The 27,063-nt window shown below is 42.2% G+C and overlaps 1 protein-coding gene across 2 annotated transcripts; it reads left to right on the top strand.

The window, feature by feature from the left end:
• Positions 1 to 6,699: 6,699 nt before the first annotated feature.
• On the top strand, positions 6,700 to 25,907 carry LOC136541734 (nuclear pore complex protein GP210). Of its 2 annotated transcripts, XM_066533795.1 has the most exons (36): positions 6,700 to 7,046; positions 7,956 to 8,221; positions 9,087 to 9,256; positions 9,351 to 9,567; positions 9,922 to 10,265; positions 11,025 to 11,204; positions 11,316 to 11,454; positions 11,550 to 11,698; positions 12,359 to 12,470; positions 12,943 to 13,541; positions 13,653 to 13,776; positions 13,880 to 14,160; positions 14,655 to 14,759; positions 14,841 to 14,903; positions 14,999 to 15,190; positions 15,514 to 15,573; positions 15,640 to 15,708; positions 16,065 to 16,190; positions 16,269 to 16,388; positions 16,577 to 16,696; positions 16,788 to 16,943; positions 17,018 to 17,080; positions 17,151 to 17,278; positions 17,613 to 17,997; positions 21,842 to 21,944; positions 22,021 to 22,151; positions 22,292 to 22,363; positions 22,731 to 22,812; positions 23,327 to 23,434; positions 23,539 to 23,680; positions 24,141 to 24,224; positions 24,308 to 24,518; positions 24,606 to 24,660; positions 24,754 to 24,848; positions 24,954 to 25,014; positions 25,190 to 25,907. In XM_066533795.1, the coding sequence occupies exons 1-36, from the start codon at positions 6,868 to 6,870 to the stop codon at positions 25,555 to 25,557; spliced, it is 5,859 nt and encodes a 1,952-aa protein (XP_066389892.1). In that variant the 5' UTR covers positions 6,700 to 6,867; the 3' UTR covers positions 25,558 to 25,907. The 2 variants fall into 2 exon arrangements, 1 of the variants encoding a protein (XP_066389892.1); XR_010780450.1 differs by lacking the exons at positions 23,539 to 23,680; positions 24,141 to 24,224; positions 24,308 to 24,518; ... (2 more) ...; positions 24,954 to 25,014; positions 25,190 to 25,907 and adding an exon at positions 22,570 to 22,643 and having other exon boundaries at positions 23,327 to 23,373.
• Positions 25,908 to 27,063: the final 1,156 nt, after the last annotated feature.

Below are 27,063 nucleotides of genomic sequence, written 5' to 3'. Positions count from 1 at the left end.
ACTTGTTGTGATAAAGTGACAACTTACTTGTTTTTTCCTGCTCTTTGTTACTGAGCTCGACGACCAGGTTCTGTTTCTACGCCTCTTGCTCTGTCCTCTCAAGGTTGGTGGCTTCAAGTTGGTGGCGCAAGCGTTCCACCTCGGCCGCTAGTTCTTTATTGCTTGCTGTGATCCCCTCAATCTGGTCGAAGCACTTCTTTCGGTACCTTGCGGTCTTCATTAAGTCCTGCATGTAAAAAGCTAAGTCAGACAGTTTGACTGGATAGCAGGATCAAGTGGTCAAGCAAAACATACCTGGACTTCCATCACCAGACGTTTCACCGCTCATTCAACTTTCATGGTCTCTTCGACCTCTGGGATTTCCTCATGCACAACCCATTGGTCGTTCCGCCAGCGCGACACATATACATGTTGTCGTTTGTCCTAAGGACGGCCCAGGACCTCCTCTACTTCATCCTCTTCGGCCTCTTCTTTGGGTAGCGGTGCTGGTCCGGAGTTTGTAGCTTCTGCGATCACTATGGCCTTCCCATGGGCCGTAGCATCGGCAAACGTGCTTTGTGCCACCTCCGGCTGCTGCTCCTCGGTTTGGTCTGTTACCCTTGGCGCTGAAGTGTCCCCCTTAGTAGGGTTAGTGCTCGAAGCACCTGTACTTGGCTCGGCTCTCCCCTCGACCACCTGCTCGGGGACTGTTGTCTGGCCGCTCGTCTGCTGGGGCTCCGGCGGACTTTTTGCTATAGGTTCCTCCATAGCCGACTGCTGGGCAGTTTTCTCTGACACTACTAGCGAAGCCACGCCACTCCTGGCTAGTTGGTCGGGATTTTCAGTGGACGCTGACCTAATATATCCGAGATAAGTTTATAAGACAACAGTATTCAATATAAATTGTAAGCTTACATCAAGGTTACAAACACTTATAGCTTGGAAGCACGGAATGATGTGGCAAAGGTGCGTCTCTTCGGCCGTGCTTGCTCCATGTGCTCTGTGGGTGCCACCTGGTCTCCCTCTATGACCAGCACCGGCACTGGGGCTTGATGCTCGACTCCTTTGCTGCTTGTCCTCCGCATTGCAGTGGTCGGTGATGTGGGTTTATTTGGCACAGAAGAGCCACCTTGCTCCATCGACTCCAGTTGCCTCCTCCTCTTTCGAGGGACGAGTCGAAAGATGTCTGTATCCTCTGTTTCATCGTCTGACAATGTAAAGATCGCCTGACGACGCTTGCTGGCCACTGGCCATTTACCAGCAGCTCTGGTCGCTGTCTCCTCCCCAACTCCGAGCATGGCCCAGTCGATGTCCTCGATCCCGGTGCTGGTCTAGGTGGTTGGGCCAGCAACTTGCGACCAATCTACACCAGGGGGTGGAGACACGAACACCGTTGCTCTATCACGACCATTAATCTGGGAAACACAAAGGAGATAACATAGTAAGTTTCTATTATAACATAAAACTACAGGTACAAGGCAGAATGATTTACCTTTGGGGGAGGTCGGGCGAGCTTGAAAGCATGCTCGATGTCACTCAATCTGACATAATTTGGATCAGCTAAGTTAAATAGCTCTCCAATTCTAGCTTTGACTTCAATCTTGTCCATCGCCTCTTGCCTGGTACTCATAGCCAGGATGTACCCTCCTCTAGCAGGGCTGGATCATTCGGCTAATGAAGTTTCTGACCACGCTCGAACCGTCTAGTTTCCTCCATGGGATCATCCCAAGTAGTTCTTGGATCTGTTCTAGGTGCTCGGACTTTTCTGACCAGCTGTTCTTCTTCTTTGGAATGAACCCCACGCCGCACAGTGTGATCATGTTCGGCTCTTCACGGATGTAGAACCACTTCTTGTACTAGTCATCCAGCGATGTGTTCCAAGGGCAGTACAAGTACTGGGCCTTCATCCCGTCACGCAGATTGAGGTACACACCTCTGGCTATCTTCGAGTCGCTGCTTCCTTTCTTCCAGAGACAGAAAAGATGGTGAAAGAAGTCGAAATGGGGCTAGAAGCCACCATATGCTTCGCACAGATGAATGAAGGTGGAGACAAGAAGAATCGAGTTGGGATGCAGATTGCAAATCCCAATCTCGTAATACAAACAGAGCCCCTGAAGAAAAGGGTGCACTGGAACCCCAAAACCCCGCTTGAAGAAATCTTCAAAAACCACAATCTCACTTGGTTGTGGATCGGGGTACCCTTCGTATTTCGGCGCACGCCATCCTGCGAGTTCCTTGTTGTGAAGTACTCCCATGATGATGAGGTCTTCGATGGTCTGCTCGTTGCTTCTTGACTTCCACCACTCCTTCGCCATGACTCCGGCTTTCTTCTGGGCGTCACTCTTCGCCATGAATTCGCCCTTGCTGATGAAGGTGGATACGGTGGAGGGGTGATTGGTGATGATTTCAGAGGTATTAGGGTTGGTAAGAGGAAGAAGAAGGCTGTGGCGGTGAATGGTAATGGGGTTCGGTAAAAAGTAACTTACCAATTCTATATTATAAATAACCAAGAGTTCTGCCGTTTTGTCTGCCCGAGACTCTTGGGAGACGTGCGCACGCGCTGCAGACGGTTGTTTTCACAACCTCGAGATCTATGCCAATATATGTGCCTCTTCGTTATCAGTGTATGCGCCTCTTCGTTGCCAGTGTGAGAGGGCCCATACTGACGCACCTCTATACAGGTGCCAAGTGACTGTTTGCTTGAAAGGACAAGAGGGCAGTATAACGTGCTATACCCGTCTACTTTTTTGACCCGACATGTCAGATTGGACTTGATAGAGTAAGAAGATAAATAAATACACCAAATAATAGTACAAGTGGCATTCATTTCTTCGTCGCATGTCTCGTGCTCAGGAATGGTCCAGACCACGATTGTGCTCGGGGACTGCCCAGACCACTATCGTGCTCGGGGACTGCTCAGACCACTACCGTGCTCGGGGACTGCCCACACTACCGTGCTCGGAGACTGTCCCGACCACTATCGTGCTCGGGGACTGCTCCAACCACTATCATGCTCGGGGACTATTCTGAACAATGCTCGGTGACTGCTCTCCTCGGCTACATGTGATGTGTACTCACATACAGTTGAGAGGCATTTATTTGGACCTTGCTACAAGGCTTATACTTCGCATTCCAGCAAACTTGGGGACTACATCGGTACGATGCACCTGCCGGTGCATCTCGTATTGATTGTACGATGATTGGATTCTTAACTTCAGTAGAAATTCTTTTTAGACCCTGGCACCACGTGCCTGCGTCACCTACTACCAGGCTCGGGGACTAAGTGGGCACACTTCACCTTGCGGTGAATGTGTTTATTTAATCGACCCCTACGCTTTGACTGATTGTCAGGATTACTACTGTCCAAGGATCACTTGCATTTCTTATTAGAAATACAAGTGGGCACACTTGATAAGGAAAGAAATCTTTTTCTTTTTTTTCTTTAAGAGCACCATGCATTCTTCGGACAACCGAAATCTTCAGCTATAATCGTGGTCTACTGCTCTCTGTACTGATTAGAATGCTGGCGCATTTGATTGGTCAATGTTTCAATCAGTTGAAGATGACATGAAGACAGATTGCATTACTCGAAGGAGATCAAACGGCGTGTCGCAGCATAATATATGGTGCTCGGAGACTAGCTATGGGGGTATTAACCCCTATACCCTTATGGCTAGGCTTGGGCCGGCCCGGATCAGGGGGTCCGGTCCACTAAAAGACGACGCGCGGCCTGGCCAACCTGTTCGGAGTCCCGCGTAAGGAGTCAAGATAGATTTGGAGATCAAGCAAGATCCTGGTCGGTTAGAATAGGAATCCTTATCCGACCACCTATGGCAATTATAACTGGCTAGGATTAGTTTCTAGATCTGTAACCCTGTCCCTCGGACTATATAAGGCGGGCAGGAGACCCCTCTAAAAATCATCTCTCATTGACATACAGCAATACAATCAGACGCAGGACATAGGTATTACGCATTCGCGGCGGCCGAACCTGGATAAAACCTCGTGTCTATCTTACATCACCATCTTGTTTGTGGCTTGCGCATCTATCTACCGACAATCTACTACCTTGGGCATACCCCTAGGTAGACTGCCGACCATATTTCGTCGACACACTTGCTAAGTGTCTTGATCACCGAAATGAAAAGGCTCCTACCACTTATACCTTTGCCTTGAGCCTTTTGTTTTTCTTTTACTTCTTTTCCAAGTCCAAGCACTTGATCATCACCATGGCAACACCATCATCATGTCATGATCTTCATTTGCTTTACCACTTGAAGTAGTGCTACCTATCTCATAATCACTTTGATAAACTAGGTTAGCACTTAGGGTTTAATCAATTCACTAAAACCAAACTAGAGCTTTCATACGTTCTTCATCTACATAGCTCTTTCGAGCAGCAGGTGCAACATGCCTGGGCTGTGGAAGGATGTGAGCACCACTGGCCCAATAAGAAACTAAAATCAGCCCACTTCCGCAATAGCGTGCACAACACAAAAATTAAATTGGGGTGGTCGACAGACGGCTGCCTGCCACCTGGGTCGATGCCTAGGGGCTCCCACGACAGACACTAGGGGTAAGAACGTAGGGTTTTGCAGAATAGGCATGGGCCTTTAGCAGGCCATCCCAAGCACCGGGCTGTTACCGGGCCTCCCACTAAATTGCGGGCTGTGCCGTGTCGCTCGACGTGCCTGGGGAGCGGCCCTATGCATCAGGCCGTGCTGTGCTTGTACCAGGCCAAAATGACGTGCTTCGGGGCAGGCTGTCGTGCCTCGGGCTACATGGACATCTATACTCATTATGCCCTCCATTTTCTTTGCAGCCTTAAGTGCGGATGCTTCATAATGGTCAAGGTGCCGTGCCGGTCACACTTGGAATTCATTGATTTTCAAGTACCTCTCAGCCGCGTGTGTGCTTTAGGTATAGGTGTAGATCTAGCTTGTGTATAATGTGTATGCGCGTGCATGCGTGTGGTGTGGGTGTGAGTTTGTACTTAACTTCAGATAGTACCGCTTGTACTTGAAATATGGAGGCTTTCAAAAAAATTCATCGTACCATACGACTTATCGTGCCCTCCATTTCTCCATGCAGCCACAACGACACCTCCTTAATTACTAGGGTTGAAAGTTAAAACTTGCGAATCATTCAACCTTCTCTAATTACCACGGGTAAAAGCGAAAGCAGAAAGACAAGGTAACAAAAAGAGTTATTTAGATTGGTACCATTACAATTCTTAAAGTTTTGAGAAATACCATTACAATTCACCTATTCTGAATCTTACCATTACAATTTTTTATTCTTTGAAATACACCATGGTGTACGTTTGGAAAGGACTTAGGGCCACCTGTAGACATACAAGATGTCATCTTATTTTCATATGGACAAAATTACCCTTCCATCTTCCTCTCTCTATATGTCAATGACGTGTGGACCCCATTAGTCATCTCCTTCCTCCATTCTCCATCTTCTTCACCAGCTACGGACTCGAGCACGCGCTGGCACTGGCTACTTGCCGTGTTCCCGCAGGTGCGTAGCGAGCCGCTGCCGCATCGTAGGCGAGCCGTGCCGCCTCCGCTACCGGGCAGGCGCGCTGGAGAGTAGCCATCGCCATGAGCAACCGCCGCTTGCCTCCCCGTGCCCGTCCTTCTCCTTGCCCTCCCTCAAAGACATCCAGCGTTGCTCCTGTCTAATGTCGCGATGCCCCACCCTCCCTCCTCTTCCGTCCGCCTCTTCCATCGAGTCCGCGTCACCGTCGACGAGCGCTACCTCGCCATGGACCTACGCTACCTCCAGGAGCTCATAGCGCCTCATGTAGCCTCAGGTCTTTGTTGGAGGCGGGCACCTCAGCGGCGTCGACGAGGTCCGCACGCCGCTGCAACATCGCCGGCGAGCTCCGCCGGCGCCGCCTCTCTCGCCTCGCGCTGCTGTCTCGCTCCCGCACCCACCGCTCCCCAGTCCCCACAGCGCTGTCCGGCACGGGGGCCGCGCAGGGGAGGCCATGGAGGGTGGCCGGGGTAGGGGAGCGAGTAGAGGGGCGGCGGCCATGGTTGAGGGCAATGTGTTGTCGGGAGGAAGAAGAAGACCATGGCCCATAACATGAAGGAAAAGGGCAAAATCGACCATACTCAAATACTTGGTGGCCGGATACGCGTGCAGGTGGGCCTAAGTCCTTCCCAAATATATACTGTGACGTATTTTAAACAATCGAAAAATTGTAATGGTAAAATTCAAAATAGGTAAATTGTAATGGTATTTTTCAAAACTTTGAGAATTGTAACGGTACCTATCCAAATGAGTCTAATAGCATCTCCAAGAGACTTTTTATATTCTTCCTAAATGCTAGAAATAGAGATTTTGGTGAAAAACTACCCTCCAACAACTTCTCTAAATAGTCATCCAAATATAGCTATCTTAAATTTTGAATTTTTCGCTAGCCAAATATAGAAGACGAGAATGGCTCTTTAGAGTGCGCATGAGATATAGAAAAACTGTTGGAGAGTGAAAAGATACAGAAAGTGATTTTTATATAAATATCTCTATGGCCTCGTTCGGCTTACCCAGAAATCGGCTTGTTCGGCTTGTTTTTTCAATCGGAACGGTATTTTTTTTCCTAATAATTCAGCCAGCACAGTATTTTTAAAGCCATTTTTAGCTAAATTTAAGTAATCCGAACGGGGCTTATAAATGATGATTTAGAGGAAGATTTAGAAAGGGTAGAGATCCTCACCCCCTTCCATCCTCCCCCTCCCCGTTCGCCGCAAAGCCAGCTTTCACTTTTCCTTGCTCCGCCTCTCCTCCCTAAACCCCCTCTCTCCAAGTTCCAACTAGGGTTTACTGGCCGGGCTTGTCACTGCAGAGAGTTCCACAAGCTTCGCGGGGCGCGGGGCGATGGGGTCGCCGCCGGCCTTTGCGGCGGCGGTCGCCATGGTGGCCGCGCTGCTATGCGCCTCGGCTGCCGCCAACCCCGCAGGCGGGCCCCACATGGCGGACCTGAGCGTGCTGTTGCCCCCGCGGATGACAAAGCCTGTCGCGTACCGCCTCATCGGTGGGGATGGATGCTTCTCCTGGTATGCTTCTGTAGCCGTCCTTTGCCCGCATTTTTGCCTCGGGTGCTGCGTGATCGCTCGCTGTGGAGTGTCCGAGTGTGGAGTGCCGTTCTGCGACGTGCGCTGCTGCGTTGGCTTCGTGGAGCGTCTCCACGTTTGATTGTTGCTGCAGCTTGTGATTAGGGATGGTTTATGTTTCGTGATTTGCTCCATGCGCTTGCTTGCTTCAGATTTCAGACTTTGGCTGAGTGGCTTGGCTGAGTGGCCCTGATGTGAACCCTGGTGAAGCCACAGGATAGCAGTTTGGTCATGGTTACTGGTTAGGGCCTTGGGGAGCTGAACTTGTACTCTTTTACTTGGAGTAACTGATTCGCCATGTTTGTAGCTTGAACATGACTCTACCTCTGTTATGTTGACCTTTGTTAGCTCTGGAGCCTGCAGGCAACCAGTAGGTGTCTGGTCTCTTGGTCAAGGTCGTTTTTTTGTTGCAAGCATCAGTCGCAAACGTTTTTGTAGATTCTTGTGTGTGTGACTGTGTGTTGTAAGGGTTCTTACCCCTTTTCTTCTTAATACTTTCTCGAACAACTCTTCGAGTGTTCGAGAAAGTTAGTGACTATGCTAGAGCTTAATGTGGGATGCACACCTCACATTTTCTGGGCGATAGTCATCCGTGCTTAGTTGTTTGATTCTGTAAATGCTTTATTTAGGAGCAAATGTACTTAAAGTATGTATTATCATGTGGCCAGACGAATCATTGTTACCTAAGCATGGATCTATAGACAGCACAAGTTTTTTTTTCCACAAATTAGAAACCGTTCCAGTACCATGCTTCTGTCCTACTTATGGAGATGGGCAATTCCCATTTCACAATATTATTAGGAGGTACAATATTATTAGGAGCTTAATGCCTGCGGTTTCCTTTGTTTACAGGTCATGGGATCATCATGATCTTATTTCAGTTAAACCAGAGTACAATGATAGCAGCAGATGCTCGACTAGTGCTCGTTTGGCATCAATTGCCCCATACTCCGGCCGGAGGGAGACTTCTGTCTATGCGACTGATATTATCAGTGGAATCACGATACACTGCAAAGTATTCGTAGACAAGATCTCCCGGATCAGTATTTTCCACCATGCTGTTAAAATTGATCTAGATGAAATTGCCACATTACGTGTACATGCCTTTGATGATGAAGGTAATTCATATAAACTTTTTGTATCTTTCATTCTTACGATATAAAATTGACATAGTACATCTAAACAGTGATACTGCTTCTATCTAGTAATTGGGTTCATAGTTTGTAAATCATCGGGTCACATCACCTTTTGTTCCTTTTACTGGGTTCTCATTTCTTAATATCCCTGAAGTTCTTGTTGGCCTAAGAGCTTCCTTTTGGAACAATTTTTGATTTGGTAAGCCTTTTTTCAGTCAGACATAGACTTTTAGACCCAAGAAAGTTGGGGTAGGCAAGAGATGAAACCATTCATGAACCACCAACAAAAAGTGGAAAAAATATACAAAACTATTTTCCACTGTTCACCTAAACAGCTGTTTAGTTTGTTTAAACAACTTCTAAACGGTAAATGAAGGCCAACTGTGTTGTTTAGGCCCTAAACAGTGAATTAAATTCTTAGACCATTTAAACCCTTTTAAACCATTAAAAAACGTCTAAATAGTCTAAACAGAATCTAGTTAAACATGATTAAATGAGCTAAACAGACATTTAATTCGCCATTTACTCAATGGGAGGATTACAACTACATCGTAAGTATATGAGGTGGAGTGGGATTAAGTTTTCTTCCAAAAAAAATCATTTGGTATAAATATGTATACTTTCTTGCATGTTTGGCTTTTAAATACATACATATGTATATTTTAGTGTTACTATTCAAAACCGTTTAGTCCGTTTAGCTCCGTTTAAACACCGTCTAAATGGCCTAACGCTAAACTGAGGAGGATCAACTGTTTACCATTTAGCGTTTAGGATAACACTGCTATTTTCCTGGCATTGCTATGTTGTCTTATTTTAGCATACTTAATTTGGTTCCTTTTGGGTTTAGAAAATGTGTTCTCGACATTGGTGGGATTGCAGTTTTTGTGGCACCTTACCCCGAGGTTGGTTGATAATAGTAGCCATCATCTTGTTCGTATTCCACTGAAAGAAACACATTTGAGTGACTGTGGTGGCTTTTGTGGTGATATGAATATTCGGTTTGAGCTAGAAGACAAGGTAAACTGTTTTTGTCCGTGTTTTCCAATTCCCTTGACCACTCTTCAGTTACATAAGAATGCATATTTTGAAATTTCTTGCTGTACTTGTGCAGAATCTTGGTTCAGATTTCTTTGTGGTGAAGGGTATTGAGATTGGCCAAGAGGTTGTTAAAGCTCAGTTGTTTGAGCCTCAGTTTGATCATGTGATTGACACAATTACATTAACTGTTGCTGAGGCCATGTCACTAGAGCCATCATCACCAGTTCTCGTGACTGTTGGTGTTTTGGTGAAGTTTAAACTCAAGGTATTCCGACAAAAAGTTGCTCAAGGTACCTTCTCTAACAGATCAAGTTCTGTCATCATTTGCCATTGAATTCTCTGAACAAAAAAACTAACCTAATTGTGTTCACTGATGAAATTGCATTATGGTCTCCTGTTATATGCTATATCAAAGAAGAATAACAATAGATGAATAATTTACACAAAACACATTGTATTCATATTCAGGGAAAAAATGAACCATTTTTTATGACATCAGAGCTAAAATATCTAGTTTTAGATTCTGTATTATGGTATGGCATTTATTATTTTCTCATTGCTACACCTTTTCTGCCTGCATTTTCTTTAGTGCATCTCTGGTGCTGAAAGCTAACAGATCCTTTCCATTTCTACTTTTTCACTAGTGGTTAAATTACCATCACAATATCATCGTTGGCATGCGACAAACTCTTCTGTGGCGCAAGTGGATTCCTTGGGTATCTTGCATGCATTGAGTCTGGGGTTTACTAAGGTGGTTGTTGAAGACACAAGAGTTTCTGGTCATGAACAAGTATCGTCTCTACATGTTGTTATTCCACGGACACTCTTCCTTTATCTGGTCCCCATTATGGATGATTCTGCTCATCTTCATGGGATAACAAATATTCCATCCTCAAAAGTATGGTATGTTTATCCTGGAAGAAAATACATGGTCCTTGCCAAAGCATTTGCAGAGGGATTTGATGCTAGGGAAATATATATTACAGAGGTACTATTCATATGATAAATTTGATTACTTGTTCTCTTAATATATGTTACTTACTATTTGATATGCGGATACTGCACATGTCATTAGATCTGTAGGAAAATTCTTGGAAATTATTTCAAGGTTGATTTGTAGATGACTCGTAGAACTACAAGCACAAGTTTCTTAAATTCCATTGGTCATTATGTGCTTCATGATGCAAGGAAAAAGATAGTTTTATCCAATTTGTAGTATTAATCGCAAAAGCTCAAAAGAACAAAAAATGCGACTTGTGACCAACCTAGGATGTAGGAGGAACAAGGTGGTATTGCAAATAAGAATAAATAGACACCAAATTCAAGTCAAAAAGGCCTTCAACCTAGGGTGGGGGGCTGTACACACAGACCTCCTACCAAGTACCAACTGAACTAGGTTCAGTTCCTAAAACTCGAACAAACACGACCTAAGCATGATTATGTTTCTATTTACATGCAATGCTGTGTTTGGTGTTCCACTAATCAGTGTGCATATAAGATACCTTGAGCTTTTAGATTACCTGGGGCATCACTATTTGCTGCCTCGACGTTTTCTCCATAATTACCACATTTCCTTGGTTCATGCAGATGACTGGCGCAGTCTTGCATGAAACTTGTGCAGTGCACGATACATAAAATAATTACATCATTTGAGCAGTTTGTTAGAGATGTTAATTTTTAGGTTCAGATATTGCCATCTGTATTGAAACCTTTTCTGTTTATTAATTATTTTTTCTTTGGCTGGTAGGAAAATGAGCTTAAATTGGAGAGTAGTACCATGGAATTCTGGAACTTGCTGCAAGTGCCAAACAGTTCTACAGGTTCCTATGAAGTGCAAGCTTCTAGATTGTTAAGTCCTGTTTCCCAGGGGCAAGGGCATTTAGTTGCTTCCTTAACTTACCTAACAGAGGCATCTGGACCAACAAAGGTACATCCAATTCATGTGTGTATTTTGTTGGTACCTTGTTTAGCAGAGACTATTAGGGTGACGTTGGCATTATGGTTTGCTGATTTACCTGATTGATGCATGCAATATTAGGTTCTCAAGCTTGTGCAAGAAGTTAATGTTTGTAGTAAGGTGAAGGCATTCTGGGATGAAGAATTGGAGAACTCAAATGTTATTTACCTGCCCTGGGTTCCTGGAGTTTATCAGGAAGTTGAAATAAAGGCAATTGGAGGTTGGTTATTGTGATATACTGATATCTGCATATTCTTTACCCACTTTTGGTTTGTAATTTGAGTAGGTTTATATTGTCTTTGCATTCATATGAAGGGTGTGGCAAGACGCTGGACGACTACAAGTTATTTTCCTCTGATGAGGATGTTGCTTCTGTGTCTGACTCTCGTATCGTGCGTGCAAAAAAGCCTGGTCAAGCTGTCATCCGAGTAGTTTCTGCTTTCGATTTCTTGAATTTTGATGAGGTTTGTCTATCTAATTTTCTTTTTAAATGCTAACCCTTCCTGAAGTCTTTACCTAGTTGACATGATATGAAGAGTGACACATGTTATTCCTAGAGATTATCTATTGAATCACTTATTATGTTGTGCTGAGTTACTGGTGATGTGTAAGGTTTAAACTTCAAACTTCCCACTATTTTGTGCTGATTACAATAACATTAGCTTCTTACAGAATGAACACTTTTATTTTTTCTCTTGCCCTTGGACTTCTGAACCTGATGCATATCTAGCATATGTGCACTGTTTTCTGTTACAATTGTTTGTTTGAGGCCTTTATTCTTGGGCAAAGTATATTATGACACCTTCCTTGTTACCATAGGTAGATGCAATGAAGTTACTGGATCCGTGTTTTCCATACGTGTTCTCGAAAAGAAAAAAAACAATAGTTGCATGTTGTAGTCTACTGTGCCTTCGTTCACATTTTCAATTAACTGAATACGCATACATGGTTAATTGATTACTGTTCTATTTGTAGTTTCATCCTGGGTTCATTTTATGTCATGGTTCATGACAGTTCTGTTTCATTCTTTTACTTTTAGTGGAAGTCTTCCTTTACAATAATAGTATTCCATTTCCACAAATTTCAGACTCCTGGTAGCTCATTTTGTTTTATTGGCAATGTAGGTCATTGTTGAAGTTTCCATTCCTTCAGTACTGTCTATCTTGCCAGTCTTTCCTGTGGAGGTGCCTGTTGGAACACAACTTCATTCTGCTGCGGCGTTAAAAACATCTGCTGGTGCGTTTGCCAAAAAAGAAACATATGGCAGTTCACACAACTTGAATTTGATGTCACTCCCTCTGGTACAAAGCAGATGAAGATTAAGCTTGTGCCTTACAAAATGACATTAGTACAAGAATGGAAAGTAGCTTCTGTCTTACAAAATGACATTAGTACAAGAATGGAAAGTAGCTTGTGCGTTACAAAATGACATTACTACAAGAATGCTAGGTTTTGGAGTACTATTCTCATACTAATCCCTCCTGCTGTCTCCTCTCTCTTGTTCTGTCCTCATCCTCAGCAAATAGTATAATTTGTTCAGGGCTATAATTTGTTCAGGGCTTCACATCAGATGTCATCTTTTTCTTACAAGAAGACAGAAGCTTATGTTAAACTTATCCATTTTGTGGTAGCATCTGGATCATTAATCAATTATTTTTGCCTACAAACTGTTATGTTCTAAACAAGCTATCGATGTTTCTCTCTGCAGGACACTCATTCTCACAATGTAACCATTTTAATGCTTTTATAAGGTGGAGTCTAATATCAGAGGATGAGTCTTTTCACATTCTTAACACCGCTGAGGCTTCGAGCATCGAGGACATAAAACACAATTCAGGTTATTGGGGCCAAAACGGCAATCCTTGTGCCTGGATCTCTCTGAGTGCATCTTCTGCTGGCAGATCCACAATAGTTGCAACATTTGCCGTGGATTCAGATTCAGATATCGAGACATTTGGTGGACCTATTTCTCTGGAGGCAACTTCAAAAATTTCTGCATATTATCCTCTTGTGGTTCTTCAAGGGGGAAATGGAAACCAATTTGGTGGGTACTGGTTTGACTTATCTGCGATACATAGTAGGATTAAGAACATGGATAACAACTCTCCCAAGGAGCTGTACTTAGTTCCTGGATCAACAATGGATGTTTTTCTCTTTGGAGGACCTGAGCGTTGGGACCGAGTTGTTGATTTTGTTGAAACAGTTGATGTTATTGGTGAATCCAAAAATCATATTACTAGTTCTACTGCTGTGCAGAAACTATCTAGTGGACTATACCGAGTATCTTGCCTAAGCAAAGTGAGCTATGTAAGTACTTCAAATGGAATTTTGCATTTTCATTTATGAACTGCATATTGCAATCTTTTCTAGTGAATTGATTCACTGAGATATATTCAATTTAATACACTTTTTCTTTAGAAATTGCTGTTTTCACGTGGGAACATAGTTGGGCAAGATCATCCTGTGCCTGCAATTTCCAAATCGGAGTTTGCTGTTATTTGTGACTTCCCATCAGAAATAACATTGATAGCGAATGAAAATGGTACTTTCTTCTTTTCATTAATATCCAGTTTAATAATCCTTAAAAGTACAACATGTTCATGTTGAAAGTTTAGCCTACTAAATGGTTATCTTTGACTGTACAGAAAACCGACTTGATATATTGGAAGCCGCTAGGAAAGCTGACCGTGGTCCAGATAGATTGCAAGCATCACCCATTGTAATCTCAAACGGAAGAAATATACGTCTAGCTGCTGCGAGCATATATGTAAATGGAAGATTTTTTGCTAATTCATCTTCTCTTCACCTGAAATGGGAAGCCACCGGATGTGAAGGGCTTGCTTACTTTGACGAAACCAAATCTGCTGAAATGCTTGATGAGTCAGCTTGGGAGAGATTTCTTGTCCTACAGAATTCTACAGGAGTGGTCAGTATAGTTTATATCACAAATTGCCTTGTATTGAACTTCGGTTTCTTTAATTACTCCCTCCAACCAAAAAAAGAATTGGATTATCACTTCCTGATAAGTCAAAAATTTGAAGTCTGACCAAATTTATATGAAAAACTGCTAACATTTATGATACCAAATTAATATAATTGGATTAGTTATGAAATATATTTTTCATAATAAACCTATTTGGAGACATAAATGTTGATACTATTTTCTATAAACTTGGTCAAACTTAAAAAAAATTTGACTTATCTCAAACCTAGAATTGCATTCTTTTTGGGGCGGAGGGAGTACATAAAAAACACCCCTGGTATTAGCTTGCATTTACTGCATTCACATTTTCTTTTCCTATTGAGTTCAGGTGATTCACCACTCTCTTTATATGACCAATAATGCAATGCTGGTTTCATATGTATGAATTTTGCGGATTGAATGCGAATGTCTTAACATTTTCAATTTTAAACCTCCAGTGCACTGTACGTGCTACAGTTGTTGACTTCTCTACCAAATATGCTGGCCAAACTCATGAGGAAGAATACACATTTCATAGTCTCACAGATGCTATTCAGTTGCAGGTAATTTAACTGGGCCTTTTTATGAATACTTTTCATCAATTTTGCTAAAGCTCTTGTCTCACTCAGCCTGTGTTTAAACAGATTGTTTCTTCATTAAGAGTCACCCCTGAATATGTCTTGTTAGTTTTCCATCCTGAAGCACAGGTGAACTTTTGCTCACTTCTTGTATATCCTGTTCATGATCTGAAGTAAATGTAAGTCCCCTTAACTATTTACGCTCTTATGCATTTGTGCCACAGGAAAATTTGATTGTAAGTGGTGGAACATGCTCCCTAGATGCTTCTACCAATGACACACATGTGGTGCAAATAGTTACACATCCGGGAAAAGCCTTATGTTCTCAATTGATTCTTAGGGCTAAAGGCTTAGGCGAAGCTATAGTCACAATCCAGGATGTTGGCCTTTCCCCAAGAGCAACTACTCATTCTTTGGTACATTACTTTGGCACTTATCTTCTTAATTCTCCTGATACTTTTTATACTTATAAGTCAATGAAGTGACTTCTGTTGCATACTATGTTTGTACTGGTCAAATGGTTGTCAGCATCCCTTGAGTCACATCTCTGTATCTGTGCTTTATTTAGCATTTATCTTGGGATAATGATAACTTTTGGTATATACCTGTCATCCTTAATTTACAGTCAACTTCCATCAGACTATCCCTAATCAATAAAGATGTGCTAATCTTCCTTTTAAGCCACTGTATATCAAACTGACAGTAGCTTCTGTGGTGCTGTTTTCTTATCCGTTTGCAGGCTAGAGTTGCAAATGTTGACTGGATTAAGATAATGGCAGAAGAGCACATCAGTCTTATGGTACGAGGATCTACATTTTTATTATGATTTTTTTGTGTTTTTTTGCTGATTCTTTTTCATTTATAGGAAGGAAGTACAAAAGATCTTCAAATATTAGCTGGCACCCAAGATGGACAAATATTTGGCAATTCTCAGGTTTGTGCTTGGAGGCACTATGTGTCTGCTTCATATTTTTCTAGCGTGTTGGTTAAATTTGGCACTATTAATTTTCAACACTTTTCTGGTTTAAAATGTCATAACTTTACATTTTATATCCTTTTAAACTCATTTCAGCGTTTATTATTATTTGTTATTTGTTATCCTTTTCTATTAATTCTTCAAGTTATCATGTTGGTTCAATCCTGCAAAATAGGGTTGTTTGTCTCCATGATTTTTTTCCTTTTCAAACCTTTTTGCTATGACAATTGATTGCTTGTTTCAGTCTTCGCTCATTTGATTGGCTACACTGTTTTTTTTTCTTTGAGTTTGCTAATTTCTCTCCATCTTTGCAGTTCAAATATATGGACATTGAGTTGCATCTTGGCGATGAGATTCTGGAGCTTATTGGTCCAAGTGAATCAATGGATGGACCCAAATTTTCAATTAAAGCTGCAAAAATTGGCATTACATCTCTATATGTAAGTTGACGATAGATATATGTTCAGTTGCTTGTATTGGTTGATGTTGATGATCCTTACACTATGTCCAATCTTCAGGTCAGTACTAAACAACACTCTGGACAGAGAGTTTTGAGTCAGGTTGTCAAGGTGGAAGTGTACAGACCATTGCAAATACATCCTGAGTATATTTACCTCACCCCAGGCGCCTCTTTTGTGGTAACCAACTAACCATTAATAACTCGCTCTCTTTCTATAAATTTATGCCAGCTATATCTACATCCCTACAAGTTTTTAATGCTCATTTGGGGATGTACTATTAGCATGCTGCTGCCAGATCATTGGCATTTTATTTCTATTTTTGTTAAGAGATTGTGGGTCCTGAGTTTTATCTTCCTCCTGCTTAGCTTTCTGTTAAAGGTGGTCCAAAAACTGAAGTTTCCATTGAGTACTCAAGTCTGAACAGGGAGATCGTAGAAGTTCAAAATATTACTGGGAAACTATCTGCAAAATCTGTGGGGAGCTCTGTAAGTTCTAACCATTTTGAGATCATTTACTCCTGAATCTTGAATTTGGATCAGTTATGCATTCAATGTACTGAGCTATTGCACTATTTAGACTATACGTGCTGCTGTTTTAGCAAATGGAGGTACCTTGGTTTGTGAAGCTTTTGGAAGAGTCGAAGTGGATATCCCAGTGGCTATGACACTGAATACTCAAAGTGAACGTCTTTGTATTGGTTGTAGCATGCCAGTTTATCCATCTGTGCCTAAGGTATGCTTAATATCTGTTTGCTATATGCTTATCGTTACACGTTTGCCATCCCTTAAAATGACAATGCTTCCCAGGGAGATCTATTTTCCTTCTATGAAACTTGCCAAAGTTACAATTGGATGATAGCAGATGAGAAGGTCAGAATTCAGAATACTCTTACTTTCCTTGTATAAAGTTAATCTGTGCTAATAAGTTATTCTGCCTTAGGTTGTGATATTCCAATCAGCTAAATCTTGGCAATACAGACTTGACCAAGGACTATATTCGGATGGAAAAAACAGTCCATGGTTTTCCAGTGGCAGCAGCAAGTCTTTTATCAGTCATATGATTGGAAGGTATAGTATGGAGCACTACACTAAATGTCCAGCGAACTGATTTTGTCATAGAATTGACTGCCCTAACCTTAAATCAACTGAAGTAGTTTTATTTGGTGTTCGATCTTTATAGTAAAACGAAATAATCATTGTTCTGGTAAAAATGTGTTAAGTTTACGGCGAACCAGATGTTGGGTTCTGGAGTGCTCTCGTAGACTTAAGCTACAAATCAGTGGAGAAGCTTTCTTTTTCCTCCCTTCCCATTGGTTCAAACACATAATGAAACACCCTTGTGTATTTGGTAACCCAGATAGCAACAAGTTTGCCCTAATATGTTATTTCATTTTTGTGACAGGTCTGCTGGGAAAACCAAAATTTCCGTTTCAGTTACTTGTGACTTCTTGCTACCTGGCACCTCTGGATCTGTTGTATCATACAATGCGTCCAAGACCATTCTTGTGGTTCCAGATCCTCCCCTTGCACTTGTACTACCTATGACTTGGCTATTCCCACCCTTTTATACTACTACGAGCGTTTTGCCTAGATCAGCAAATTCACTTGGAGAACCAAACTCACTTGACCTGGAGAGCTCCATTGGGTATTCTCTGCTAAGGGGCAGTGGTAGGATAATTGATGGAAGTAAGATTCAGACTGGAGAAAGCAATGCAGTTGATTGTATTCAAGCAAAAGATCACTCAGCTGGAAGAACCGAAATAGCAGCATGTCTACGAGTTGCTGAGGTTGGATGCTGAAACTCATGTTATTTTGTTTTGACTGCAAGTCCTATACTTATGATGTACTACTCACAAAGATTCCTATTTGTGTTTTTCCATCTTTCTTCTGAAACTGTACATTACTGAACTCATTTAGAATATCAAGGTCACTTGGGGCACGTTTAGATCTCTTGCTTGATCTCACCTCGCTTCGCTGGGCAAGAAACTGGAACATACAGCGCGTTTGGTTTCTTTGCTCGCCTGCCTTGTTTCCCGTGCTGGCAAGGCTAACCATGCTGGGCGAGGCAAGGCGAGGTGAGGAAATCCAGCAAGCCAACTAAACAGCCCCCTAGATCTATGGAACTGGACAAACCAATAGACAATAAGTCATGGTTTTCAAGGCGTCGCCTTGGTGGTGTCCATGCAGAAAAAATCCTGGGCATCCCTGAACAGCAAGAGAGAGGAAGGAGCAAGAATGGAAGAGAAATTGACCAACAAAGCAACAAGGCCATGTAGCTGCTGCCTGCCCCATCCCCGCCTTCTCTGGCAACAGTGGCCGATGAAATTTCACTCTGGGAAGCTGCAGCAGCGGTCTATCTGAAGATGGAGGTAGCTGTGGTGGTCTGATTGATCTAAGGGGCGTCGTGTTAGGGCCTAAAGGGCAGGAGCATGTTAGTGGCAAGGATCACTGGTTGGCTGTTTGGGAGAGAAATGGAGCGGAGAGGCCGTGGTGCTGCTTCTGCCAGAGAGAAATAATCGATCAGAGCACAGGGAGCCATTTTATTATCTTTCCCTAAAGGAAAACTATGGGCGGATTAACTCATCTACATCAGTTGATGAAAGAGCCCAATGCAGAAAAATGCATGTTGGATCTTTGAAACAGTTCAAATCATTTCGATGATAATCTGTTTGATCTGTTTTACTGAGAAGGTATACGGTTCCGATCCGTATAACACTAATATATTACATTCTTTTTCCATTTTAGGATAGATAACTTATGTTTTTTTACACCCCCGTTTGGATGTGGATATTCAGCCTTAGAATTTGGAATTGATATTGCTTAGCTCCTAATGCGGATGTTTGGATGGTTAAGAATTCAGAATTGGAAATTGACCCAAGTACCAAACGGTATTTACTACACCTGCAGCTCTTTGTCCTCAATACCGACCCCTACCCCTCTGTTTTGCGTTGAGTTCGCATGCCCCCTCAAAAAACAAAAAGAAACCTGTCCTTCCTCTCCTCGCCGCTCTCTTGACACAGTGGCCGCTGCCGCGCGCTTACCGCCACTGTTGTGTGCTGATGCAGCTGCCGTGCATCTGCATTCCACCTATCGTTGTGTGGCTCGTCGGCTTTGACCTTCCTCGTTCCTCGTCTAGCACAAAGGTCAGAGATCCAATCTTCCTTGGCCACACTGCTTAGCCCCCTTCTCTTCTTCCTTGTGGACGGTGCCCCTTTCTCTTCTTCCTCGCAGCCGGCGAATCCTTCTCTTCTTCCTCACAGCCAGTGACTCCTCTTCTTCCTCACGCCCGGCGGCCCCTTATTTCTCCTCTTCATTGTGGCCGGCTTCCTCATGGTCGGCGCTCCCTTCTCTTCTCCCTTGTGGCCCGCGCCCCTGGTTCTTCTTCCTCACCAGACGGCCAGAGGTGGAGGCGGAGTTTGTGTGGAGGGCATCACGCACATGACCAAATTTCAGTTTCATCCTTTTGTAGATCCAAACAAGAATTGAATTGGACTGCTTCCTAGGATTCCAAAAGCCAATTTTATGGTCATCCAAACAACAGAATTTGAATTGTGGCCCATTTCAATATCATGACAGATTTGGTATTGAACCCAATTCAATTCCTTTCCCTCCAATGTCAACATTCAAATGAAGGCTTAGTGAGAGGGAGAGGGAGAGGGAGAGGGAGAGGGAGAGGGAGAGGGAGAGGGAGGAGGGAGGGAGGGAGATAAAGGAAGAGGTATGGTAGGCTGACCCCAGTCCAGTCCTTTCCCCTTCACATTTTCTTCCTTTTTTATTTTCGTTATCCTTTTTCTGTCCTCTATATTCTGCTGTTGCTTAAGTGGTATGGTGTTGCCTAGGCGTTTGGAAGGGGGTGGGTCACCATGTCTCGCCTTGCCGCCTTAAGAACCATGTAATTGGTTGCGTACAGGGGTGGGTGTTCGGTCTAAAACGAGAGTTCCGTTTGGGTATATCGGTTGTTAGAAAGTTTGGTCTTTATATATTGGAAACTGAACTTGTGCCCGAGGAACCGAGAACCGATAGTTTGGTTACCTGAATCCTTGGTGTCAGTCTTTGGTTTCAACTGAATCTGACCGAACAACACCGCAGCACCACCCTACTCTCAGATTGCTGCTCCTCTGTTGCACTTTTCACCCCCTCCCTCAAGATCTCAGCACTCCAGATACACCTCTCCGTTGCCATAGCATGCAGGAGCCCCTTCTCTGGCAGCGCTGTCGTCGAGGTCGCCAAATCGCGTATTGTGGGGAGAGGCATGTGGCCAAAAAATCGAAGTGTGGCAGCGGTGCTAGTGCGATGGAACATTGGGATGAGCTGCGGTGGCTGGTGTCTGGTGGCTAATTGTCGCTAATCGCCCTGGTACCGATAAGGACGATTAGTCGACGATCAGGATGATTAATCGACCTCTTATTGGTCTAGTCGTCCATATAATCGTCCTGTATATAGCAGGCCATATATCATATATTTATGGTATATATACCATATAATATATACTTGTATAGTAGAAATCAAGCATCAAGACTAAATTTCTGGTTAGTTGGTGGAGAGAGTGAGGAGGAGGAAGGGAAGAGATGCAGCTGCACACACAACAAGTGCAGCCGACGGCTGGAGGCTGGGGGTGAGGACTGAGGAGGTGAGGGAAAGAGTGGAGGAGAGGTATAAAAGAGAAACCCTAATGAGCCTGGCCCAAACAGAGCTAGCCCAGTCTGAAGCAGCCCATCTGCCTATTTGGTGTCTGATCGGTCAGGACACCTTATCGAACGATTTATCGCGATTAATCGACGATAAATCGGACGATCAGGCTTCTGATCGCTCTGATCTAATCGGAGTGCGTAATCGACCGATAAGGACGATTAATCATGACTAATCGCAATTAATCGGATGATCTGATAACTTTGGGCGTCGCCGCCACGCTGCCCAGGAAATCCATGCGCAGCGTCGTCAGGCAGCCAGCAGGGGTGCTCGGCGTGTACTGGCTGGGAGCCTTGGATGATAGCTGGGTTTATGAGGCATGCGTGTGTATATTGAAGGCCTGATGGATAATGCTCCAACAGGAGCCTTATTAGAACAGTATTCGGTTATTCAGGTATCCAACCTTCATGACCAAACAACCGTAATAAAAATCGGTGTTCTGTGATTAGGATCCGAAGTAGTAGACCGAGGACTGAAATTTCGGTTTTTTCGGGTTCCGTCTAGGTTTTTTTGCCCACCCCTGGTTGTGTATATCCCTCCTTATGATCGACAGATAGATAAGGCCTGCTTAATGACATGCCTTGTCACAATGTTGAGGGTCAGTTTGTTGTTAGTTGTTATTGTGCTGTGCTTTACTGTACCATGGAATCAAATAGTCATTAGAAATCTTTACTATTTCTAGTAAAATATTTATGACATTACTGTGGAGGTAGCTGATTAGTATGTCTAAAAGTGCATAACAGAAGTGCTTATAAAATGCCACACGAATGTAATGCCAAAGAAGCTTAAAAACCTTCTAAAAAAGTGACACTGTTTGTCAGACTGCAATGCGTTTTTATTTATGGGTTGCTAGTATCCTCTCTCTGCGATTATGTGAATTAACGTGAAGAAAATGATGTTATGTCTGATGTTTCCTCTGATGCTGTGATCATTATTGTTCAGGTTGCACAAGTGCGGGTAGCTGCTGCAGAATCATCAATCCAGATTACCTATCTATCCGTAAATGATAGAGTTGAATTGGATATAAAATATGCTGATGAATTTGGTAGATCAATAGCATCTTTATCAATATCAAACACTTCAATTCTTAAAGCTGATGTTTTTTTGTCCCCTTTCATAAGGTTATATCTTCAACGAAGCTCATGGAGTAGTCCCTGTAAAGATCGAGACAAATTATCCTGATGTTGTGTCCATTCTCATGCCAAGAGATTTTAATGGTACATATGACACAAGTGAACGTTTTGTTCTTCAGGTATGTCATTGGCACAATGTGCTTCTGCTCAGTTCAGGAATACTGTTACAATACTAGATTTAAAGCTTGGGCATGTTTAACTCTCACTCTTTTTATGCAAACTGAATTCTTTATCACTGTGTTTTTTTTTAAACTTGAAGGCGAGAAGTCATGGAACTGCTCTTATAAGGCTCCACGCAAACAATGTCCCCAATAAAGTGGATTTCATAATGGTAAAGTTTTCTTGTTATAAACCCGTGCCAGTTCATGCTGTATTTGATTCTATTAATTTGCTGCTGCTCAAACTCGAATTTGAAATGTGCTTTATACTTGCTAGCTATAAAATTTTGTAGGCTCTTTTTGTTTGTAGTTTCCAAAGCTGCTAGTGGGATTCATTTATGAATTGTTTATGGTGTACTTAATATAATGATGTGTATAGGGTACCAAATTAGCAACATTATGCACCTTCTGGATGTGGCAGTGCCATTAAACTGGAGAACTGCAGAAAAAATAGTGATGATGCTTCTCTCACTTTTTTTTTAGTTAAGAGCATGCACCCAAGCACTCCCTTTTCTCAACTCTAAATGTTTTACTCTGTAGGTATCCGTAGGAGCACAAATGTATCCTAGGGATGTGATCCTTCATTCTGGCCAGCACCTGAACTTCACTATTATCGGAGACAGTATGTTCAATGAAATTATTTTCTTATTAATACTATCGTACAGTTTTCTGATTGTTGCTGATGATCCCTCATTCATCATTTGACATCTATCCTTTATCCTACCCTTTTTATTGTATTTGCTCATTAAATGTTACATTCTAATTAACAGTATGATATGCTATTTCTGTGAAGACAGAAACTTACGAGTACAGCTGTATGTACATCCGTATAAATTTGGGAAATGCTTCAAGTACAACCACTTGAGTACAACTCAGAATCCAATGGTTGGGATCAGTTGGATGGAAAGCTCATGTGCATTGCATGGTTGTACTTGAGTAGTTGAGTTGTACTCAACTTGAAGCATTTCCCAAATTTTATACGGGTGAAGGGTTATATCAGGTGATATATAGGTCAGAAGTAGGTTGTTTTCAGCTAATGTCTTAGCTACGTAGTATCAAGTATTTAGTTGATTAATAGAGTAAGCAATCTTTGTTACCACATATATTCTTAGGTCATAAACATGCTACTGTTATAGGTATGGACATGCGTGGACTTGGTCACTGGTTAAGTAGCAATGAAAAGATCGTGCACATCAACCGGATAACTGGTGAAGCACAAGCACGTAGTGAAGGTGTAGCAGAAGGTAGTCTTAAGACCATATGCCCAAGTATAACTGTATAATACATTATCAATTAGACTCTGTTCTTTTTTATGGCAACTTCTCACAAATCTACTCTTTCTAAACAGTAATCTTCAAAGGTTCAAATCTTAAGCTGCAAACAACTGTCACCGTGCTCAAGGTGAACCAGATAGTTGTTGATGCTCCTGCGGAGACACTGACTAATGCTGCTGGCCTGCCTGATGGATACAAGTTCTCTGTGAGATTTAGGTTTGTAATGCTCATATGATAACCTTTCTTCCACATTTTTGTAATTAAATTATAATCAAAGCTGAAACTACTCTAGTATTACCAATGTGATTTCCTTGGGACTTTGTGTCAATTCATGAGCAAACATAAATTTGTGGTATACTAGTTTGGAATATGTAAAACTGTAACGTACTGATTTGAAGTGCACAGATGGTGCATGGTATGAACACTATGGAAAATACCACCTAAACCAACTGCATTTAGTATTTCCGTATTCATAAGTTATCTGCTGTAGTTTATGATCTTCAAGGAGAGGCTCACAACATTTATATGCATAGGACTGCAGTCACTATGAAAATCGGATAAGTACCCATTTAAACTGTAATTGAGTTTATAACATGTATTTGCAACTATCTCCAATCTCAAAGGAATGTAACAACGCATATCACTTGTGCTAATCTTTTCTCATTTCTTTTTATAGTGATTCAATTGAGCACAGCACTGGATCCTCTGTGAGCCCAATTAATGTCCCCTTTGAATGCAAGGTTGACCCTTCTTTTGTTGGGTATGTTTCCTTCACATCATTACATACACAACTTCCTAATCCTGAATAATTAAGTTAAAATCTCGTTTTGTTGCTTCCTTTAGGTTTGCTGAGCCATGGACTGACCATGCCACAAAGAAATCCTACTGCCTGTTTCATCCATATTCACCTGCACAGCTGTTGCCGGTGAAGTTGAACCCGAATGAAGGATTTTTACACATTTTGGTTCGTGCAAATCTAAAGGAAGACCCAAAGGTGACAGGATCTGCACATGCCCTTTTCATCAAAGGGTTTTACATTAAAGAATCTGGGAAAGTAGGTGTTTTCTCCCTCTCCCTTGCGCGTTGCTCATTGCATGAAGCCTTTTATTCACACTAACTACAAGGTGTCTATCTCATGCAGTTAAATTTGACTCCAAGTTGCAATCATAGTGTCATTACTATCGATGGAAATACTGGTATGAGAAAAGATTATTGTTTGTGTGAACTTGGACACTTGTATTAGGCTTCTGCTTCAACTGATAGTCAAGTTATTGGTTATACTGTTCTAGATATTGAGTTGTTCTGGAATGCTAAAGATTTACTCAGAGTCAGTCGTGTTGACACAAGTGAGAACAATGGTGTTCTTAGTCGAATTGTTTACCGGGTGAGCCACAACTGACAAGGCAGCATTTTCTTTTCTTTTCTTTTCTTTTCTTTTTGCATTAATATTTAGTGCTGACAACCTGGGACTTTTCTCATCCTTTTGTAGGTTGAAGCGCTAAAAAGGCAATCATTCTCTGACAAGGTTACTATCGTTCTTCCTGCCACCGGTATGCTATTTAATCTGCTTTGTTTAATACTTCTAGTAAGCTGATCACCTACAATTAAGATCACTTGTTTGGCTCATCAAAATTCAATCATTTGCAGTATATAACTCATAATTTAACGCCCCAGAGGTAATTGCAATACTGTGGAAGTTACTATTTGTGTATTACCTTTGTGCAGGTCAGACTGAAGAAGTTGAAGTCAGCTACGATACAGGAGAGAAGGCAGAGACACCATCATCATGGGGCCTAACCACATCTGTCATGCTCACATGCATCATTGTGACAATAGCTACTGTTGCACTTTTCATGAAGTTGCTGCAGAGACCTACTAGACAGGCACCATCAAGGAACATGGCAGCATCCACACCAGCACGAGCACCAGCAGCCAATCCTGCAGCCATGGCTGACCCTGCGTCCCCGGCTAATGGTCAGTTCTCTCCTCGTACACCGCAACCTTTCATGGAGTACGTGAGGAGGACCATCGATGACACACCGTACTATAAGCGTGATGCCAGGAGGCGATTCAACCCTCAGAACACTTACTGAGCATGCATGGTAGTGTGTAGCGTGGACTGGTTGGTGTGTTGTAACGTTTCTGATTTAGGTCCGCAGCTGGTATAGAACCCCAGCTGTAGTTCTTGCCCGCGTATGCCCATGCTGTGAGAGTGCTGTCAATTTTGAGGTTCTGGCAGCACCTGTGATGAGCGATGATACCGTGCACCATTTTGGCAATAGATATAGGACATCTATTTTGTTAGAAGCCTGTTGTTAATTCTGATGGACATGTAATTTTAGGTCTACTACATTGGAGTATGGGACACCCAAACCCTTGGTAGACATCTTGCTTTCTGTGGCATGAACGTGATCAAATCAAAGTACGCACTCAAATGTGAAAATATGACTTTGATGGTGGCCAAATTAATGAGGGAAGTTGCTTAGAAATTCATACTATCCTACCCTCTATAAAAGGAGATGGATAGGAGAGCTGAAGGACATTTCTCTGTGTACAGATATTCATGTTACACAAGCAAGAAATAATTAAAGCTCATCCCTCTCATTCTGTTATATGTACGTGTGCAATGACTGATTTCTTAACAGCCTATACATGTAGTCAGACTTTGATGAGTCAATCTAGAGTTATAGACATTTTTTAGGCCCACACAAATATTTAGCCTATACATTTAGCCGCATATGTCCGACAGGCTTAGGATGTATAGCTTGAGCGTGTTTGGATGCCTGCATGAAGCCCTAAGCCTATCCCTGCCATACAAAAGCAGCCCACGAGCCTAGCTCTAGAAAACAAAAATGAATTCCGTTTCTCAAAAGGCAGACTTTCGAGATGCAATATATTAGGGCGTGTTTGGACCAATTATCACTAAAAATTAGCGGCTAAAATTAGTTCTAGTGAAATCAAACAGATATGCTAATAAACCTACTAATTATTATTAATTAGGGAGTTGCTAACTTTCCAGTTCGGTTGATGATTTATGTGGTTGATAAATCGGCTGAAGCTGATTTGTTGTGAGAGAAAAACACTGTCTGATAAGCCAGGTTGATAGGTTCAAGCGAACATGTTAGCTAATTTGGAGTTGCTAATAGATGCTTATAGTTTACATACACCTTCAATCCGCTATCAACAACATATTAGTAGGTGGATCCAAATAACCTCTAGCTAAAATTTAACAGTGGCTAGCTATTAGCTAGCTAATTTTTAGTGCTAATGTATCCAAATAGACTATTATAAGTAAATATGATATTAGTAAGTACTCCCTCCGTCCAGAAGAGAATGCAATTATGGGATATGTGCTGATCAAAATAGCTCAAATTTGATCAAATTTATAGTAAATAATATTAATATTTATGTCTCTAAATAAATTTATTGTGAAAATATATTCTACCACTAATCTAATGATACTAATTTTGTATCAGAAATGTTAGTATTTTTTAATATAATTTTAGTCAAAGTTTAAACTGATTGACTTCTCGGAAAGCGAGAATTGTATTCTTTCATAGACAGAGGGAGTAATTAGTATGTTTTAAGGTACATTAGGT

Source organism: Miscanthus floridulus, chromosome 3, assembly GCF_019320115.1.
Source record: "Miscanthus floridulus cultivar M001 chromosome 3, ASM1932011v1, whole genome shotgun sequence".
NCBI classification, from domain to species: Eukaryota; Viridiplantae; Streptophyta; class Magnoliopsida; order Poales; family Poaceae; genus Miscanthus; species Miscanthus floridulus.
This window is presented reverse-complemented; position numbering and strand designations above follow the sequence as displayed.

Coding starts and splice junctions, on each gene's coding strand:
- LOC136541734 (XM_066533795.1), top strand. CDS start 6,868: ATGGGGTCGCCGCCGGCCTTTGCGGCGGCGGTCGCCATGGTGGCCGCG. Junction 11,455..11,549: donor TGAAATAAAGGCAATTGGAG/GTTGGTTATTGT, acceptor ATTCATATGAAG/GGTGTGGCAAGACGCTGGAC. Junction 15,709..16,064: donor AAATATTTGGCAATTCTCAG/GTTTGTGCTTGG, acceptor CCATCTTTGCAG/TTCAAATATATGGACATTGA.